This window comes from Panthera leo, chromosome B1 (genome assembly GCF_018350215.1).
Source record: "Panthera leo isolate Ple1 chromosome B1, P.leo_Ple1_pat1.1, whole genome shotgun sequence".
In the NCBI taxonomy this organism is placed as follows: domain Eukaryota; kingdom Metazoa; phylum Chordata; class Mammalia; order Carnivora; family Felidae; genus Panthera; species Panthera leo.
In genome coordinates this window covers 130,714,225-130,736,759 of record NC_056682.1, presented here as the reverse complement: position 1 = coordinate 130,736,759, position 22,535 = coordinate 130,714,225, and the positions used below count along the sequence as shown (strand labels likewise).

Here is a 22,535-nt window from a genome sequence, read left to right as displayed (position 1 = left end):
CTCATCCCAAAGCCAAATATCTCATCTAGCAAAGAGATCCTTCGTATTTTGCTTCTCCAGACCCCTCAATAGATCTTCGAAGTAAAATCTAAACATTTCATGGACCCAAAATTTATACCGGGAAGACACCGTGGCCTTTTCAAAATGTATATTATTAGCGGACCTTTTGAAGTTTGTGAACTTAGGACAAGGTCTAGCCTCCTACCCACCCCCCCACCTCCACTTGCTAAATATCATGTTTCATTCATTAGTCTTTTATAAGGTAACTCCTGCAGGGCTGATCATTAGGCAACTAATTTTTAGAGGGGAGGTTGCTCTTAGATTTGTTCTCATATATAAAGGAAAGTCTATAATTTAAAAATTAGTCAACTGTACTGAGGTTTAATCTACTTCAATGATATACACAGTTTAAATGTCTATTTCTAGAGTTTTGATTTTGATTGTATAATTCCAAAAAACCATTAACACAATCAAGAACTCACGTATTTTTCTGATCTCCCCCAAATTTCCTTTGTGTTTTTTTCTAGTTAATCCCCGCTCTCCAGGCCCCTCAGCCCTGGCCCAGTGTGGTGGCCATGAAGGTACATCTCTTGGATCTCTACTCAGAAGCCAAAGAGCAACAGGCAGTGCTGTCCGTCTCCTGCCACAGTAGCTATGGGATCCACCTGCATATGAACCGAGGCAGCCTCCTGCCAAAGACCGGGAACAGCATGGAAACTAATGCTGGGAGATTTCTGCCCAGCGCATGACTGAACCACTAATCTATGTTCCAGACCCCACTGTCAGAAGCCATGACTGCCTCAGAGCTGCCCTGCAGCCAGGGGCTCTTCCTACCCAATTCGTCCCTCTACCTCCCTTTGCACAGATAGTGAAACTGCATTGTGGTCTCAAGATCTTCCTGGCCTAATTTTGCTCCCATTCTCTTTTTTTAGCTTTCACGGATATTGCCCCCAATTAATCTCTTGTAATTCTAATACCATCTTGTCATCTACCTCCAAGATGACTTAATCAATACTCAACTCCTGCCCCCAGCAGCCAGTGATCTACTTTTTGTTTCTGGGAATGAGATCTGTGTGTTCTAGAATTACAGTATATGCTCATTTCTGCCTGATTCTTACACTCAGCATTTGAGATTCATCCATGTTGCTGAGGTTATCAGTTCATTCCATTTCTATTGCTACGTGGTATTCCACTGTACGATATACCACAAAATTTTTTATTATATTACATATAATCTGTGATCCATACAGGGTTCACTTTTGCATATGGTATGAGGAAAAGGTAGAGATTCTTCCCCCCCCCCCCCACCCCTTATGGATATCCAGTTGTTATAGCACTGGCTGTTGAAAAGACTTTCTTTTTCCCAGTGAATTTCATCTTTGCTGAAAATAAATTGACAATATACAAGTGGGGCTATATCTGGATTTATGATAATATTTCACTTATCTTCAGGCTTATTATTTTTTTTTAATTTTTTTTTAATGTTTATTTATTTTTGAGACAGAGAGAGACAGAGCATGAACGGGGGAGGGTCAGAGAGATAGGAAGACATAGAATCGGAAGCAGGCTCCAGGCTCTGAGCTGTCAGCACAGAGCCTGACGCGGGGCTTGAACTCACAGACCGTGAGATCATGACCTGAGCTGAAGTCGGACGCTTAACCGACTGAGCCACCCAGGCGCCCCAGGCCTATTATTTTTTTAATTAAGGTTTAATTAACATACAGTGTTATATTAGTTTTGGTGTGCAATATAATGATTCAATTCTACACATTACTCAGTGCTCATTTAGATAAATATACTCTTAATTCTTCCTACCTATTTAATCCTTCCCCTACCCACCTCCCCTCTGTCAACCACCAGTTTGTTCTCTATATTTAAGAATCTGCTTTTTGTTTTCTCCTTTTTTGTTTGTCTTGTTTCTTAAATTCCACAAATGAGTGAAATCATATGGTATTTGTCTTTCTCTGACTTATTTCACTTAGCATCATACCCTCTACATCCATCCATGTTTTTGCAAGTGGCAAGATCTCATTCTCTTTTATGGCTGAGTTATATATATACTGATATATAGTGATATATATATATATATATAACTATATATCAGTATATATCAGTATATCAGTATATATATATATATATATATATATATATCAGTGTATATATATATATATATATATATATATATATATATATATGCTCACTTGAATTTGAGCATAATTTGTTCTGGAAACATGCTTGTCATCCAAAGCTCTTGTATATCAAAGCGAATTTCAAGAACCATTAGCTCAGTTGTGATCATGTGATGTTCAGTATCATGGACTACTCGTATCACAAGACATCACTCATTTATCAAGTTAGAATTTATTACAAATGTTTGTGTGTCTTGCAGAACACTCACAGAACAAGTTACTCATCTCCATATGAGTATTTTTTTCCAGGCATAAAATGTATATTTAAAATTTTTTAATAAACATGTATTTCTAAGTGAAGATGTCCCCTTATTTTCAAATAAGATAATGCTGAACACACATTGTAATCAATTTTACATTTGACCTCACTGTTTTGGTAAATACAGTTGTGAAAACTGAGTTACAGACTCCCTCTTTTAAAATATTCTCCCCTTAACATGCACCTCTTTCCGAGACTGGTCAAGGCAATTTGGCACACTAAGGCAGCAATGTCCAGGAAGATCATCTCCCCCACTTTTTGCTTTAGTTTGAAGTTTTAATGTCAAAATAAATCTTAAATTAATCCTTTCACAAAAATAAGGCAACTTTATGCTGTAAAAATGTTATTTCTTTGTCAAAGGTTTACATATATATATATATTATTTCCTCTAGCTATTTACCTATCAATGGACACTCGGTTGCTTGTATATCTTGGCTGCTATAAATAATACTGCAATAAACATAGGAGTGCATATCTCTTTTTGAATTAGTGTTTTTGTTTTCTCTGGGAAAATACCCAATAGTGGAATTACTGGGTCGTATGGTAATTCTATTTTTAACTTTTTGAGAAATGTTTATATAATTACCCACCATGGCTCCCCCATTTTGTACTACCCCCAACAGTGCACAAGGGTTGGTTTTTCTTCACATCCTCACCAACACTTGTTATGTTTTGTGCTTTTTATTTTAGTGATTCTCTATTGGCCATCTGTATGTCTTCTTTGGAAAATGTCTATTTGGGCCCTCTGATCATGTTTTATTTAAATTATTTGATTTTTTGGTGTTGAGTTGTACAAATTCTTTATCTATTTTGAATATCAACCCCTTATTGGATAGTTCATTTGTAGATTATCTTCTCTCACTCAGTAGGTTGCCTTTTCTTGTTGTTGATGGTTTTCTTTGCTGTGCAAAAACTTTTTATTTTGGTGTAGTCCCAATAGTTAATTTTGCTTTGGTTTCCCTTGCCTGAGGAGGCATATCTCAAAATATATCGTAAATGCCAATATCAAAGAAATTACTGCTTATGTATTCTTTTAGGAGTCTTATGGATTCAGGTCTCACATTTAGGTCTTTAATCCATTTTGAGTTTATTTTTGTGTGTGATATAAGAAAGTGGTCCAGTTTCATTCTTTTGCTATATGTCTACTCATGTTTTTTAAATGTTTTTTTTTAATGTTTTTTAAATGTACTTATTTTTGAGAGAGAGAAACAGTGGGAGAGCGGCAGAGGGAGAGAGAGAGAATCTCAAGCAGGCTCCACACTGTCAACGGAGAGCCTGGCACCGGGCTCAAATTCATGAACCGTGAGATCATGACCTGAGCCAAAATCAAGAGTCGGATGCTTAACTGACTGAGCCACCCAGGTGCCCCGCTATATGTCTATTCTTGTTAATACTACACAGTTGTGGTTGTTGTAGCTTTAGAGTACATTCTAAAAGTTGTTAATGGATCTCTTCTAACACCATACCATCCTTTGTTCTTTCAAGCCTGTTTTGGCTACTCTAGGTCCTTCGAGTATCTTTATAAATTATAAACTTAGTTTGTCAATGTCTATAAAAACCCAGATGGAAATTTCTTGGTCTTTAGTATAGAAGTTTTGTATATATTGTGTTAAATTTATCTCTGAAATAGTTCATTATTTGACACTATTAGAAATGACATTTTAAAAAATTCATGTCTGAATTGTTTTTCCTAGTATACAAAAATTCAATTGATTTTGTATATTGATCTTGTATTTTCTGTCTTGCAACCTTGAACCATTTTACCACTTGTTTTATTGATTTATGAGGATTGCCTACACACGCAAACAGATCATTGGTGAATGCAGACACTTTTCATTCTCCTGTCCCAATTTTTATGCTTTTAATTGCTTTTTCCTGCCCTATTGTATTTCTAGGACCTACAGTATGGACCCACTATCACATTGTCGAATTTATTGGCATATAGTTTTTCCTAATATTCTCATTAAGTAGAAATGGTGAAAGTAAGCATCCTTGCCTTATTCTCTATCTTAGAAAGTGTTTAGTATTCCATGTTTAAATATGATGTTAGGTTTTTGATAACTGTCCTTTATTAGAGTGGGAAAATTCCCTCCTATTCCTAATTTGCTGACTTTGCTAACTTAAAAAAAAATAAATTAGGAATGGATGTTCTTTTAGGTCACATGCTTTTCTGAATCTATTGAAATGGCCAAATGTTGAATAAATTATATCAATTGATTTTTAAATATTTATTCAATCTTTCATTCATAAGATAATCTCCACTTGGTCATTACACATTATCTTTTAAAAATGTTGCTTAATTTGATTTGTGAAAATTTTGTTCAGAAATTTTACTTCCAATGGTGTTAGAATTCATAAAAGAGGGATACCTGGGTGGCTCAGTCAATTAAAAGTTCTGAGTGGCTCCGTTGGTTAAATGTCGGACTTCAGCTCAGGTCACAGTCTTGTGGTTTGTGAGTTCAAACCCCACATTGGGCTCTGTGCTGACAGCTCAGAGCCTGGAGCCTGCTTCAGATTCTGTGCCCCCCTCTCTGCCCCCCTTTCCAGCTCACACTCAGTCTCTGTCTCTGTCTCTCTCAAAAATAAACATTAAAAAAGAATTGTAAAATAAATAAATATTAAATAAATAAATAAAAGATCAAATGTTATATTACACTTTTCCTATTAAATTTTAAATCAATGTTCAGAAAATAGAAAATATGCACTGTACTTGGAAACTTTTCATTGTTTATCTACAAGTTTTATATGAAATATTAACTTTAGCTTTATTGATAGAGAAGAAGCTGAGATACTTAAAGGATTAAAATACCAACAGTGATACCTAACATTCTTTGAAAGTTCACTATGCATCACATATAGTGTGGATGCTTAATCTCGTTTAATCCTGTAGCAACACTCTGGAATCTATTGCTGTTATCATCACTTTACAGGTGAAGAAACAGTACTACAGCAGGTGTGTAACTGCACAGACTGGCAACACAGGTTCGCTGACTCTAGATCCAATACTCTTAACCACTACACTGTATAGCTCCTCATAGGAAGGACAGTTATTTTTGCTGAGCCACTTAGAAATTCCATAATGTTTAATCAAAATTTTAAATATGTAGGTTAAAAACAGCAAAATCTGGGACACAAGTTGTATAAAACTCAAATAAACACCCCAGGGGTTTGAAATATTAGAATAATGAGCATCTGATACATGTAGTACCCATTGTGCAATCAATCAAATTGTGCAACATGCAGTACACAACCCTAAATGTTTTTGGAAATCACAGTGATATAAAAAGGCAATCTCAGAAAACGGGGATAGGTTTGAATACCATATACTCAGTTCAAGGAAAATTCTCATTGAGACAAAATTAAAAGCAGTATGAAGGTCCATACACATCCTTGGAATTCTTCAAGTGAATGAAAATTACTTAAGTATTCAGATACTTGGGGTATCACGTATAGCTTTACAAGTTAGTAAAAAGGATGGAAACCTGCTATTACCCTGCTCTCTCCCATTACCATTGTTAACTATATACATACACGACAGAATCAACTTTGAGGATAATGTGCCATCAAGGAATATGAAATATTTTGTGTGATCACATGCTTATAGTGCACATTAACCACTCATGCACATTATTGCCTAGAACAGCACTGTCCAATACAATTATTAGGTAAGTCACATATGTAATTTGAAATTACATTCTAGGTAACACATGAGAAAAGCTAAAAATAACAGCTGAATATTATACTTAATTTAATGTAACATTCAAAATATCCACATGTCATCTATATAAAAATTATTAGGAAATTTTATGTTTTTCAAGTTTTTGAAATCCTATGTGTATTTTATACCACATGTCAATTCAGGCTAGCTACATTTCAAGGGATTAATAATATGTAAGTCTAGTGCCTACCATATTGGACAGTGCAGACAAGGAGGTGAACAGGAAACACTGAGCACCTATTATGTGCAAGAAATTGTACTAGCTATTAGAGAAACTAAGAGGAAAAAAATCACAGTCCAACACTAAAGTAACTACAATGAAGATAGGGAAAATATTTTGTACTGAAAAGATAATTAATATGAACAGCCATTTCTGACAAGTTCAATAGGAGTAGTGTAGGCAAATGGTCCTATAAAGATTTATGGCAGGAATTTCTGTGATCTTGAGCAAAAGTATAGGCCTGAGATATTTGTGAATTAAGAAAAGATTTTAAGTATATACAGGAACATAGAAAAGCCTGATATGTTCTGGTGACGATGAATGAACTGATATTAGAGAGTTCATATGATACATACTACATTTTGTGGATGTTCAAATGTTAGCCAACTCTTAAATGTGTGAATAAAAAATGAACAAAAGATATAACAACGTAAGAAAAAATGTGAGCACTAAAATATTGATCTGATGACAAACTTTTGCATATGTTTGAATGGAAAATGATGTATGAATCAGTGCAGATGGTAGTTAAAAATTTACTGGGAGGACAAGGTAAGCCACAGATAAGATGAACTGAGCGCCTATGCACTAATGTAGGCATGAGTTAATAAGACTCCTATCCAAACCATAATGGAAGGGACAGGAAAGAGATTGAAAGAACAAACGGAAAAAATAAGGATCCTTAGAATCATATTATAGCAAATGTGAGAAGGAGATTGTGAATACACCAAAGATTTATGCCATAGGTCATAGAGAAAATACCGATGTCTTAGGTGATAACTGATATGGAGGGGATCCTTGTTTGAGAAAAAGATTAGGCCCAACTTTAGACCGAAGTGATGATGTGATATCTAAAGTAAAATGTGCACTAGACAAAGAGAAATACGAGAGTGTATATTAAGAAAGACAGCCCACTAGAAATATATAAAGAGATAAACATTAATGAGAATATATGATATTGCTGAGGAAAAAGCAAAACTCAGAGAGTAAGTCAGGAACCTACACACCTTAAATTGTAAAAGCATGAGAAACAGTTTTTGTCGAAGAGTGCTCTAGGAAATAAAGTGGAGATAAATAAAAGAATCAAATATCAAATAGGTGGAAAGACCATGAATTTTGGTATGTGCAAACATATAGAGCCGTCTAAATGTCAAGTTTACCGTTTTACGTGGCTATTGTACAATGTACACCATAGCGTTTCAGAGTACATAAATGAAAGGAAGAAAGAATTGCCTGCATACTCATGAAATTCTTTGTTCTATTATGTTCTTGCCCATGATTTGCATAACATGACTGACTGTAATCTGATGATTGTGTGTGCCCTTTATTAATCAACCCTTGTATAAATCTCACAAGGATTTCTATTTCTCTAAAGACAAACCTGGTCTGCTAAATATTACACACTCCAGGATGAATTTTAATAACATCCGTAAAAGACTACCAGTCACATATTTGACACTTCTATGTTTTCAGTCCTATCTCTTCCCATGTCTGCTATTTTTATTAGTTTCTTTTGTGAAATATGCTGGTTTCTTCATTTTTCCTCCTTAGAAACTCACTCCCCTCTACTCTTGCTCTGCGCCCTGGGAAGATAACTTGCATGAACATCAGGGTTTCTCACCCTTGGCACTAGTGACATTTTGAATTAGATACTTCTTTGTTGTTGGAGGAACTTTAGCAGAACGCCTGGCTTCTACCCACTGGAACCCATTAGCACCTACCTCCTTCCTCCCAAAGTTGAAACAGCCAAAAATGTCCCCTGGGAACAAAATTGCTGCCTTCATCTTCCAGCAATGAGAACCATAGGGTTATATCAATGTGGCTACCATGTGTGCTTGGCCAATGGGAGCATCAGAAGAACAAATGGAAGGAGGAAAGTAGGATCAAGTTGTTCGTTTCCCAAATGTCCATTCCCTTCCAGGTCAGTGTAAGCAATCTGTGTCCATCCAAATGTCACAGATCCTGGCAGGCAGCTGTCTTTAAACAACCTCTGCTTATTCACATGTTTTCTCCTTCTCTCTCTCCCATGCTCTCAATTTCTCTCTCTCTCCTTCCACATGCACATATACCTGTTTTCTTCCTCCTCCCACTCCCTCAGAACCTGTAACTCCTCTCCTGCCCCTCCTCATTTAGGCCTAGTGGTTATAATGATGTACACTGTTACTATCCTGAAGTACTACACTACATCCTAATTCTATCCAACCCTTCATAACTACTCACTTTATGGAAGTCTCCACAAATTACCTAATTTGTGTGTACCATCTGTTTCTGCAGGAATTATAACTGATACAGAATAAGTTCATATCAAAATATTTACAGCAAAGCAAATTACATTTGCTTTAGCAATAGTCATTGAGGTGTTTTCTCCATATTAGCCCCAATTATGGCAATGTTTTGTGCACACAGCCTTGAAATAATCACTGATTCACACCGATATTACCTCTTACACTTTGATTTAATAAAAAGCGTTATGAATACAAAAGTTTACTAAGAATGCTTTCTTGCCCTTATTACTCTCATGTGAAATAGAGATATAAACTTACAATGAGGTTGATGGAGGGAGGTGGACAGGGGGATGGACTAGATGGGTGATGGGTACTAAGGAAGGCACTTGTAATGAGCACTGGATGTTGTATGTAAGTGATAAATAACTAAATTCTACTCCTGAAACCCATATTGCACTAACCAAAATTTAAATTTAACAAAAAGGAAAAAAAAAACTTACAATGAAGAGCAGTAAGCAGGTAGGAACTATAAAACTGCACTATTCCCAAGAAGAAAGTATTGAGATCATAAAGAAATGAGACGGTTTCAGTATTAATGGTCACACTCTGTAAGAAGCAGGAAAGTATATGAAGATGTTTGTTAATTTAGTCATGTACTCATTCACTGAGTCAACAAATTCTTGGAGCCTATTGTTTTTTAAGGCATTGTACTAGATACTATGGAGATTACAAAGGTGACTAAAATGTGGTCTTTATCCTCAGAAGAACTTACAATCTCCTGAGGTGCAAACAAAAAAGAAAAAAACAAAAACAAGCAGACAAACAAAAACCAAAGTAAGACTGTAGGTAAAGGTGGTATTTGTACATTCTATCACCCTGATGGCAAAGAGAGTATTGTCAGTACTCGGCGAGGTGCCAGATCCCAAGCCCACAGTAAGTATTAGTTGAATGTGTGGCTAAATGAAATTTGAAGGAGGAAGGAAAAAAATACCACACGGTGCCCTAAAGTTCTGTGTGAGAGCTGTCAGTATACCATCTCCCAGTTTCTGAATGCATTCCTGGCGTATCTTACGTGCATCAATCTTCTGTGAATAAACGAAACATTAACTGCTCCGTTTGTCTTAGTTGAGAAGAAGACAATTAAGGATTATTTTGGAATTCAAATAATTTCCCCATAAACCTTAAATCCAGGTATTTGTATGGTGAGTCTTACCAAAGTGAAGCATAATTATATATATTGCATAGGTGAAATAATGTAAAATAAGGTTCCTACTATATTGGTACTGTAGTTCATCTGGCTTTACAATGTTTTAAATTGACTTTATTTTTTAGGGAAGTTTTAGATTTATAGAAGAATAATACAGAAAATACAGAGAATTTCCATATGCAGCTTTTCCCCCTTCTCCCAATTTTTCTATCATTGACATATTACATTAATATGATACATTCATTAAAACTGATGAACCAACATTGATACATTACTGTAACTAAAATCCATCATTTATCTTAGGGTTCACTCTTTCTGCTGTATAGTTCTATGAGTTTTACAATTGTGTGTCATGCACACACCATCACAGTATCAAAAAGAATAGCTTCACTGCCCTAAACAAGCTCCGTCCTCCACCTATTCTCCCTCTGTCCTTCCCCCAAACCTCTGGCAACAACTGGTCTTTTTATGCTTTCCATGGTTTTATTTTTTCCAGAATGTCATAGAGTTAAAATCATACAGTCTTTAGACTTTTCAGACTTGCTTATTTGACTTAGAAACATGCATTTATGCTTCCTCCATATTTTTGTGGCTTGATGCCTTATTTCTTTCTATTACCAAATAATATTGCATTGTTTGAGTACACTACAGTTGATCCATTTGCCAACTGACAGACATCTTGGTTTCTCCCAAGTTTTGGCAATTATGTATAAGGCTTCTAGGAACATCTATGTTCAAGTTTTTATGTGGATGTACTTTCCTTTTTTTAAATATAATTTATTGTCAAATTGGCTTATATACAACACCCAGTGCTCATCCCAACAGGTGCCCTCCTCAATGCCCATCACGCACTTTCCCCTCACCCCCACCCCCTATCAACCATCAGTTTTTACTCTGTATTTAAGAGTCTTTTATGGTTTGCCTCCCTCACTCTCTGTTTGTACCTATTTTTTTCCTCTTCTCTTCCCCCATGGTCTTCTGTTAAGTTTCTCAAGAGCCACATATGAGTGAAAACGTATGATATTTGTCTTTCTCTGACTGACTTATTTCACTCAGCATAATGCCCTCCAGTTCCATCCATGTTGCTGAAGATGGAATGATTTTATTCTTTCTCATTGCCAAGTAGTATTCCATTGCATATATAAACCTATGTGGATATACTTTCAACTCTTTTGGGGTAAATACTGAGGAATGCGATTGCTAGATTATATGGTAAGAGTATGTTTAGTTTTGTAAGAAGCCAAAGTGACCTCCAAAGTGGCTGTACCATTTTGCATCCCCACCAGTAATGAATTAGAGCTCCCATTGCTTCACATCCTGGCCAGCCTTAGGAGGTGCAAGTGTTTTGGTGTTAGTCATTCTAGTAGGTGTACAGTTGGCTTTACAGCTTGAAATGGACAGGCGAGTAGCCAAGAAAAGATCAGACAACCAAAGTTTTGCTTTTTAATTACAGTGACAAGAAAATATGTTGAAATTATAAAAAGGTTGTATGTTAAATATAAAGAATTTTCTAACAGTTTCACTGTCTAACTAACGAGAGACTGAAGAAAGTCGATTTGTGACATACACAGGATATAAACCTCTCTTCGTCCTTTCTTGCACTGATATCAGTGTATCATTTGGTAAAGATTTCAACAGTAATGACCATCAGTACCTGATAATTGTTAGCAATATTGAGTAGCAGGACATTTTTTTCTGATGTATACAAATATATAGCTGAGAATCATGTGATACAGCATTGGAAACATTCTTGGGATATGTGATAGTCTCAACGGGAGAGTAGAGTACTGAACTTAGAGTCAGTGGATTCAGTTTCCTCCATCGGAGCCACTCACAAACATGTGACCTTTGTTCACTTGACTCCTTTCAGCCTCGAATATGCATTTGCAAAATGAAAAACATATTCTTTCATTCTGCCCATCTTAGCATGAAACTGTTGTAATAACAATATGCATTTAACTATGCTATGTATTTGATACTATGCAAACAACTGAAAATCATAAAACACTATATAAAATATAGGGTCATATCTGTGATGGCCCTTACCCCAAAGAGCTCACAATTTGGCAAGAAAGCACTCAACTAATGACATTACAACTGATCACTGCTATAAACGTGGTACAAGTTTCCTTTGGAATACAAAGAAAGAATCATTGAAGACTATAGATACTAAGCTTTTTTGTGCCAGGTTCTGGGTCCATATTTATCTCATGTACAGTCTATCACATCTCTTAGATGTGAATTTTATTATTCTCATTTATTATAGAGAATGTAACTGAACAATGAAGCAATTTGTTCATGATAACAAAGCTAATGAAGTTAGTATAATTCCACTTTTCAAGGAAAGTTGGAAAAAGCTACATTATATATCCTTAACTAAAGGGGCCATTTCTAGAACTCAATTTACTATAATTCAAACTGCACTACATACAATAGATTACTTCATAGCTTGTTGATAGTTGATAAGTATAGGATCTTTACATGGAAATTCTTTTTTTCTTTTTCTTTTTCTTTTTTTTTTTTCTGAGAGCCAGTGGAGGAGGTGGAGAGAGGGAGGGGACAAAGGATCTGAAGCGGGCTCTGCACTGACAACAGAGACCCCAGCGTGGGTCTCAATCCCAAACCATGAGATCACGACCTGAGCCGAAGTTGTATGCTCAACAGACTGAGCCACTCAGGCATCCCTACATGGAGATTCTTAAGGGTAGGATTCCTATTTACTCAATAATCAGTTCCAGTCATTGTCTCTGTATTCATATTGCTGCTTGATTTTGTTTTTCTTCTATCAGTGAAAGAAAGAAGGCAAGAAAGCAAGCAAGCAAGAAAGACCAACACACATAAAAACTATCTCATTCTCTTTATGACCTTCAGTACCAAGTAAGACTGATAGAATATCAGGATAAATTTGTGGCAGATTTAGTATCCTGTCTGTCTCATTTTCATGGTTTCCAAGAAGTTAATAGGTTTGTAATGATTATAGTCTGATAAGGAGAAAAAAAAAAAAAGAAAACACTGAACCGTCTAGAGTATAAAACAGATTCGAGAAAACTATTCCTTAGCTTTCCTGAGATTTTTCAGGCTTAACTATTACACAGAGATGCTATATTCTTTTTCCCTAAGATCTAAGAGCATTTCTTACTCATTCTTGTATCCTAAAATTTACCATAGTGTATGGCACCATATGGAAATTCATCAAATATTAGTTGAATATCAGATGTGAAAGGAGTTGGTGATGTAACTATAATTTCATATAATTTTTGTGGGTTCACTTATGTTCTATACTTGCAACAAGGTTCCTTTTAAGTTATTTTGCTGTTAGAATCACTATTGGTTGCTATTTAAGAGATCACCTCAACCTTCATTCAAAATACATTTAAAAAGAAAGAAAACTAAAAACTTAAATGTGTGTCTAACAGAGATTACATAAAGATTCTGAAATAGGCAGGTGAAAGATTGCCAAGTTTTAACGTCTATGCAGTAATAGGCCCTGAAAAGAAGTACTGGCTCTATCAGCTTGTGTTAAATGTACCCCAGTGAAGCCAAACAATGGTATTCCCAGAAACAATGCACCTTAGAAGAGTTAATACCAGCTAAATACATTTTTTAAAATTTTTTTTTTAATGTTTATTTACTTTTGAGACAGAGAGAGACAGAGGATGAACAGGGGAGGGTCAGAGAGAGAGAGGGAGACACAGAATCTGAAACAGGCTCCAGGCTCTGAGCTGTCAGCACAGAGCCCGACGTGGGGCTCGAACTCACGAGCCGTGAGATCATGACCTGAGCCGAAGTCGGATGCTTAACCGACTGAGCCACCCAGGCGCCCCACCAGCTAAATACATTGTAACAGTATCATGCCAACTTCTGTTCCAGTAAGGCATAGAGAAAATAACGTATCTCTAACAAGAAAAACTTCAATGCTGTATTAACTGATTGCATTTAAAATATTTTAAAACACATTCCAGAGGCACCTGGGTGGCTCAGTTGGTTAAACATCTGACTCTTGATTTTAGCTCCAGTCATGATCTCCTGGTTTGTGAGAGAGAGCCCATGTTAGGCTCTGCACTAACAATGGGGAGCCTGCTTGGTATTCTCTCTTCCTTTCTTTCTGTCCCTCCTCTCTTCCTTCTCTCTCAAAATAAATAAATAAACTTTAAACACACACACACACACACACACACACACACACACACACACGTTCCCTAAAGTAACAGATATAATTCTAAAAAAAACCCAAAAACCTAATAAATCGTCCTTCAATAGTCTGAAAAGAAACAAGTAGAAAACAAATTAAGCAAAGAATATTAGAACTCAGAAGTTAATAGAAACTAACATGAAAAGCAAGTTGATAATCAAAAGTAAACCTTTGGGATTTTATCAAAATAAAAAGCTTCTGCACAACAAAGGAAACAATCAACAAAATTAAAAGGCAACCTGTAGAATGGGAGAAGATATTTGCGAATGAAATATCTGATAAAGAGTTAGTATCCAAAATATACAAAGGACTGATATGATTCAACACCCCAAAACCAAATAATCCAATTAAAACATAGACAGAAGACACAAATAGACATTTCTCCAAAGAAGACATCCAGATGGCCAACATACATGGAAAGATGCTCAACATCACTCATCATCAGAAATGCAAATCAAAACTACAGTGAGACATTACTTCAGACCTGTCAGAATGGCTAAAATCAACAACAGAAGAAACAAGTGTTGGTGAGGATATGGAGTAAAAGGAACACTCGCGGAATGTTGGTGGGAATACAAACTAGTGCAGCCACTGTGGAAAACAGTATGGAAGCTCCTCAGAAAGTTAAATATAGAACTACCCTATGATCCAGTAATTGCATTACTGTGTATTTACTCAAAGAATACAAAAACACCAATTCAAAGGGACACATGCACTCCTATGTTTTTAGCAGCATTATTAACAATAGCCAAGATATGGAAGCAGCCCAAATGTCCATTGAGTGACAAACAGATAAAAAAGATGGTGCTATATACACACAATGCAATATTATGCAGACATGAAAAAGAATAAAATCTTGCCATTTGTAACAACACGGGTGGAGCTAGAGAGCATAATGTTAAGTGAAATAAATCTGTCAGAGAAAGGCAAATACCATACAATTTCACTCATGTATGGAAATTAAGAAAACAAATGCACAAAGGGGAAGAAAGAGAGAGAGAGAGAGGAAGAAACAGACTCTTAACTATAGAGAGCAAACTAATGGTTATCAGAGGGGAGGTGGGCAGGGAGGATGGGTGAAATAGGTGATGGAAATTAAGGAAGGAATCTGTCATGATGAGCACTGGGTGATACATGGAATTTTTGAATCACTATATTGTACACCTGAAACTAATAAAACACTATATTAACTACACCAGAATTGTAATTTAAAAAAACATTAAAAAATTAGAAATATAAATTAGAAAACAAACAAAAAAGTAAGTTGCAAATCAATTATACATGTATTCAAAGGAAAAAAGAGTTCATGAAAAACATTCAATAAATAGAAATTTTAAAGCATATTTTACCAAATTTTTAAAAGTAATTTTAAAAGAATTAACCAAAAAATACAAAATAAAAGAAGAATTAACCATGATGGCAGCAAAAGCCATTTCTTTCTATATGTTTGGCTGATATGGGTTCAAAGTTTGGGTAGAGAATAACTAAATGAAAATTTAGCGCTGAATTAATACCACTCAAAATAAAATGGATAAACAAAACAAAATTTGGCACACTGATTTATATAACTAATTTCCCCAAATTTTTACTGTGGTAGAAAGTATTAACTCCAAGCAAATATCCAAATTTATCTGAACATAAAAAGTGAGGATGATCACCATCACTGTGGCCATTAATTCTACCTTTGTGAGGCAGTATGGAAAAGGCCACAGTGGTCTGCTCTCTGGCTCATCACATTTTACTCTATCAATCAGAAGGGATCTGGGGACAGGAAGTAGAAAAAGACTGTGGCCCTGAAGCATTTTTGCTCACTCAATTTTCACTGACATCTAGATCTGAGAGATATATTTTGGATTAAGAAAGATCAAATATATGCAAAATCTGCATTGGATGTGAAACTAGGGGCCTTTACACATAATTTTGCTGTAGGGTATCCATTGATCCCCTCTTATAGAGAAGGGATTGTTAAATTAAAATGGTTTCCACCAGATCAAACATTACAGTTGGTAGAATTTATCTGTAGTTTTAGACAGATCCTCATTTGTTTTATCCAAAGATACATCCTGAAATTAAAATTTTCTAGATAAATCAGTGTAACCTATGGATGAAATAAGTTACAAAAAGCCTTCTTTTTGACTCTTGATCAATATTCTGAGATGACTGCTCCCCATCACAAAGGCTAACTGGTTTTTTATGTTTTTCTCTGCTCCTAATGAAATCTGTATTGCTGACGTATTCTGGAAAAAATAAATAAAGAAGACTGGTATCTCAGCCAGTGCCTCCCGGAGTTCCACATGGCTGATGAATCCAGGCAGTGACAAATGACACACTATTCCTCCATATGCAGCCTTTCTCTCCCTCTCATCTTCTCATAGCTGAACACTGTCACATTCCTTGCAAAGGAAACACATTTCATAGCTGTCATCCTTGCATAAAAGGCAGAGGGAAGGGAAAATCCCTTTATCAATCTGCCTAAACATTCCATTTTATTATTTACATATCAATTATCATGAGAAAACACTGAGTGTGTGTTTAGATAGAAAGTGTGGAAAGTTGCTTTGGAAGGCTTTACTTTCAAAGGAAAACATGTAGTAGAGAGTGAGGAGCAAAAGAATCCTCTTTTTCAAGAGCAATAGGAAGCCTCCTGCCTTGATATTCCTCATCTTCTTTCTGGCATCTCATGCTCACCAACTGCCTAATATTGGATGCATGTGGATCTGCCCATCTGTCCAACAGTCAATCTAATTTATGTGACTTACTAGGAAAACATTTAATGGAATATGAATAATATATAGTGATAAACAGTTTTTTAAATCTCCAAGATTTATCTTATGAGTAAAAACATTACATTGTTCTTAGGGAGAAAGTTAATTTCACATACCCATGTAGGATCAACTAGAATTGTTATACAAGCATGGAAAAGCAAGAACTTTCGTGATAAGTATGCAAGATACAAGTAATTTTATTAGAATCGGCCCACATTCTATAATATACTAACTTACTAATATGCACCAAAAATCACACAGAGATCTGAAGTAGAGAATGACCTTTGCCATTTTATACATTCTTGAAGTTTGTCTTTTTAAATTAAGATAAAAAAATTTTCTGGTTATTTAGTTTTTTTGCAGAAGACTATAGCATTTGCCTTTGCTTTCAGAAGAAGAAAAACAGTCCCTATTTAAATGAATAAAATTCATTTTATATACACTTATTATGTATTGGAAATGTACTTGGAAGGCCAGCATAGCTGGAGGGCAGTGCACCAGTGGAAAAGGGAAAGGACATAGAGCTTAGTGAGAGCCACCGGATGTAGGGTCTGTAAACCACAGTAAGGATTTGGATTTCATTCTGTCTGTGAAAGGAAGCCACTAGATGGTTGACAGCAGGGGAGGGATGATTTGGGTTTTGTTTCAAAAGAATTACTGTGACTGGTAGGGAACAGAGTGGGGTGTGTGAGTAGAAGCAGGGAGGTCACTTCAGAGGCCAGGGAAGGAGTCCAGGTGAAGAAATGATGAACACCTGGCCAAGGATGGTGGAACAGAGAAAGGAGCCATGGTAAGATCAGGGGTATATTTTGAAATACAGGTGAACTGATTAGCTATAGAATTGGATGGAGGACGTGAAAGAAAAAGAATCAAGGATTCTTTCAATGTTTTCACCTAAGCAACCAAATATGAATAGTATATCTGCAGATGCTAGGAATACTAAGTAAGGTGAAATTGCTACACATTTCAGCAGTTACAGAATGCTGTTTTGTATTTCTGGAGGCTTGAGCTGGACTTTTTAGACCAGGTAAAATTCAGACAGGAAGCCTAAAAGCCTTCTCGAAGGTAAAGCAGAGTTAAAAATTACATATTAGATGAGGTAACTGGAAAGTATTTTGAAAACACTTGTCTGCCTAGACTGAAGAGTTTTGTCGAGCAATTGTGACATCTCTGATTAAAAAGAAAGAGAGACCAAAGAAAATTGGTCTTGAATAACAAGATTATGTCTTGGGGCTTGATTCTATAGATAGTGGACAGCCACTGGCTAATTTTTCCAGAACTAATCTAGCTAGTAACTTCCAAATTATGTTAAGGAAAGTACTGCCAAAAGCCATTTCATAGATTCCAAAGATAGATCAATGTAGATGCATTTATAAAATGGTTGAACTCTGAGAAGGACCAAGAAGATTTCTAAATTGCTACCATAAATTTCATCACACACACACACACACACACACACACCTCGCACCCACCCTCGTGTATATACACACATCAACAACACTACCCCACCACTCACAGCATAAAATAGTACTTTCCTCAAGTCACATTGTTTGTAGTTTCTTTTTAGAACGGTATCAATTACTTTCAAATTTCTATTTGCAACTGAATTCTATGTCTCCTCAATACATATGTCATTCTTATTATGTTTTAATAAACTCTTAGGTCCAAAAATACAACATTTTAAAATGTGACTTTAGGCATTTGGGATGATCAGATCTTCTAGTTAGGACCAAAAGGCAGTGTCTATTAATGAGATACTCACAGGTTATAGGAAAGACTAAAGCATATAAAGGTCTTCCTAGTCCATGTACAAGGTCTTTGTTCATATATAAAATAAATTGTACACTGTGGATGAATTTATCTAATTCCAGGAGAAGTAAACTCCAGTTAAAAAAAGTATATTTTTACAATTTTCTTTTTTTTTTCTTTTGTTTTGTTTATTTCTAGAGAGAGAGTGCACACGTGAGAGCATGTGCATGTGTGTGCGCGAACAGGAGACGGGCAGAGAGAGAGAGGGATGGAGAAAGAAAATCCCAAACAGGCTCCTCACTGCCAGCACGGAGCCAGACACAGGGCTGGAACCCACAAACTGCAGGATCATGACCTGAGCCAAAATCAAGAGTCGGACGCTTAACCGACTGAGCCACCCAGGTGCCCCTACTTTTACAACTTTCTATATGTCATCAGATTAACAAAAACATTAAAAGTTTATTTGCAAGCTTAAGGAGATCTGAGTATACATGAATATAAAATGATGACAGCTTTCTCAGAGCCCAAAAGATTTGCATTAAAATTTTGCAAAGTCAAATTGTAAGGCCCCAAATGATCAGATAAACTTGCCAAAAATGAAAGAACGAATAAAGCATTAAACTCATTCAGGCAGTATAACTCATTACTCTGCAAAAATCTTTGTTCAAATTTATCTTGAAATTTGGATGTAGTACCCAGTATTATTAGATAAATAAAAAGACAATCGCTGAAATGGTATTTTAATTTGGTTTGACAGTTGGGATCAAGAGAAATAAGGACTATAGCCCGATATATCTGAGAAATAATAAGAGACTATGAGTGCTATGATACCTCACTCAGAGACAGCCTTTCTCTAAACTTAAATGGAAGGAGGTTGGGGAAGCAATCTTCAAGCAGTCTGTGAAACCAATAGACTAACAAACTCCTACATATACTCATCATGATGAAGAGCTAGATATCAATGCCTAGAGCACAATAAATTGGTTTTGTACATCTCTATATTTCTGATGATGCCTGGCATAGCATTTCACACACAGCATGATTTTAACAAATACGGACCAGATGAATGGATGAGTAAATGGGTGAATGGATGAATAACTAATAGTATAACTATATTTTTAAGTACCCATGAAACTGATTTTTTTTTAATTCGTTGAACAAACATAAACAGAACTGGGACACTAAGAAGGAAAATTGGCTTCTTTAAGTTCTAATTATGGTCAAACCAGCAAAATGTTTAGTCACATAAATGTTGAATATAGTGGAATATTATAAACACCGCTTATTATGCTTTTGTTATGAGTCTGATACATACTTATTAAAGGAAATTAAAGAAAATATAAGTAAGCAAGGGGAGCCAATAAAATGACTATAATCCGTGACCCAGAAAAAGTCTACTGTAGTGTTTCCTCAAGGACATCGTGGGAGGACTTTTTGTGGTTGCTGTAATGCCTGAGGGATAGTGCTGGCATCTCACAGGCAATGCCTGTGAATGAGAGAGTTCTCCAAAGCAAAATATTATTCAACCAGAAATGCAAAGAGTGCTTCACTGAGAAAAACTGAGAGCCTGATGCATTTACTTGAGGTCTTTATACATACATACACCAGGCACAGATGGTTTCTAAATAGAAATAGGTAATACTATACAAACTGTTCATATTGTTTAGTAATCTGTTCTTTTCACTTAATGCAACAAGAGCGTCATTCCACTCCATGAAGTATTCTTCTACTCCAACATTTTAATGGCTGTTCAGCATACCACTGTATGGATCACCCATATCTTAGGCCTTATCAACCTTATCTAAAACCCTATTGTCAAACTACTAACAATTTTCTTCAACTTAATATTATAATCAATGCTGAGATGAATATCCTTATATTTAAATTCGTGATCAGTGGGGCCCCCCGGGTGGCTCAGTCAGTCAAGCATCTGACTTCAGCTCAGGTCATGACCTCACAGTTTGTGAGTTTGAGTCCCACATTTGGCTCTGTGCTGACAGCTCAGAGCCTGGAGCTTGCTTCAGATTCTGTGTCTTCCTCTCTGTCTGCTCTCCCCCGCTCACACTCCATCTCTCTTTCAAAAATAAATAAACAAAAAATATAAATAAATAAATTCATGATAATTTATTTTTTTTAATTTTATTTTAGAGAGAGAGAGAGAATAAGCTGGGGGGAAAGGAGCAGAGGGAAAAAGAGAGAGACTCCCAAGCAGGTTCCATGCTTAGCACAGAACCTGATGTGGGGCTCAATCCCATGACCCTGGGATCATAACCTGAGTCAAAATCAGGAGTCAGACGCTCAACTGACTGAGCCACCAGGTGCCCCTAAATTAATGGTCATTTAAATTCTTAGAAGTGAAACTGTTGATTGAAAGAATATACATAATTTCAGTGCCTTTAATATAGATTTCCAACATGTACTCAAGAATGATATGTATCAATTTGTGCTCCAACCATCATGTTGGTGATTGAGTGGACATCTGTCACATAAAGTTGCCAGAAATGTGAAACACCAACTGAAGGCACTGTAACCTTGGGTAATAGCTGTATTAGGCAATTCCCTATCCCACATTTAAACAGGTGTGAGGATTGCTGTGAAATAAGATCACAGTTGAGCCACTGAAAGTAAATTATAAAAGCTCAAGTGCCAGACCCTTTTCCATTGTTTTCCCAACAGTAAAGTATAAAAAGAAAGAGGAGAGAGATTTCTAGGCAAATAGATTTGAAAGAAAGTATTAGTGGAGTGTCAGAATCTGTATTTTGCTCTGAATACTTCTCTCTGAATATTTCTTTATGAGTGGTAACTCATGAAGTTGGAGAGGTCTGTGAGCTGGGCAAGCTCACATCTCATTCCCTGGTGGGACTCTGCCTGAAGAGTAAGACCAAATAACTTTCCTAATGCTAATAGAGTATGAGCAAATAATCACACAGACATGGGGGGCTGACATACCAAGTTGGAGAGTTTAATCTTGCTCCCCTCACACCTACATCCCCTGATTCCTGAGAGTTGAGGCTGGTGTGGCAGGGGTTCCTAAGTTTCCCCTGAGCCCAGATCAGGTAAAAAGAGGAGTATATGGGCTCTGGTGGCCAAGTGTGGATGACAGAAGCAGGGGATGACAGGAGAACAGGAGTGGATAGATGGGCACATTTAGACCATACCACATACCACATCAGAGAGTCACCCCAGGACATTAATAGCTGTGCTAAATGAAAACCAGGCCCAATCAAGAGCAAGGATATTGTTGTTCCTATCCTTCCTTCTTTCCCCCTTTGCAGACATATCACCTCATTTTCAGGTGAACTTGGGGAGAGGAAACTTTGAGCTCATGTTAAGTTCTGGCAACAAGTAAACCTGCATTTGGTTGAATATTTATACAATAAGTCTGCTTAACATGGGAAATAACTAAACATTAAATGAAAGGCCTTAAATGTTATGAGCTAAGCATTAGTGCTTATCATGAAGGTGTCAAAGTCAGATAAGCTTGGGATTGTACCTCCTCTGGAAGCTCCCATTCTAGAAAGTTTTGAAATAGAAAATTAGCTTCAGGAAAAACTCTCTGGCCTTCTTCCCTTCAATGGACTTTCCTTCCTTTGAGTATAAGGGAAGGAGCCGAGAAGATACACGGACAAATCTTAGACATGTCCCTATACAGGTCAGCAGGGAGCTTCATCAGCATTTGGTACAAAAACTTCATAGGAATGAAGAAAGTCATTTCTTTTGCCTTGTTCAAGAGATTTTATAGAAAATGGCTATAAAAGAATAGGATTTAGATATGAGATGCTTAGTCCTGATGATCTCTCTAAATATCTCTAACCCAGGACCTACACACCAACCTTATTAAGAAAAAGACAGCAAGAGTGAATGAGAACAATTTCAGTCAGCCTGAGCTCCAGACCTGAGCTCCACTAAACGCCCAGAACTACTCTCTATGGCTTTGGTATTAAAAAGGCATTTAGAAAAGACAGCACCTCTACTCCTAATAAGATACTAGGGCTCTGGGATTTTCTTCTATTT

The 22,535-nt window shown here is 36.3% G+C and overlaps 1 protein-coding gene across 7 annotated transcripts in view; it reads right to left on the bottom strand.

Moving 5' to 3' along the window:
* Positions 1-22,535, bottom strand: part of SNCA (synuclein alpha) — a 154,144-nt gene that overhangs the window by 102,816 nt on the left and 28,793 nt on the right. For 5 of the 7 annotated variants that reach the window (XM_042935896.1, XM_042935895.1, XM_042935894.1 and 2 more), the window contains exon 5: positions 9,109-9,214. The exons of the other annotated variants lie outside the window; for them this stretch is intronic. In XM_042935896.1, the coding sequence (XP_042791830.1) occupies positions 9,109-9,214 (106 nt within the window). The remainder of the gene's footprint in view (positions 1-9,108; positions 9,215-22,535) is intronic. 7 annotated transcript variants of the gene reach the window in all.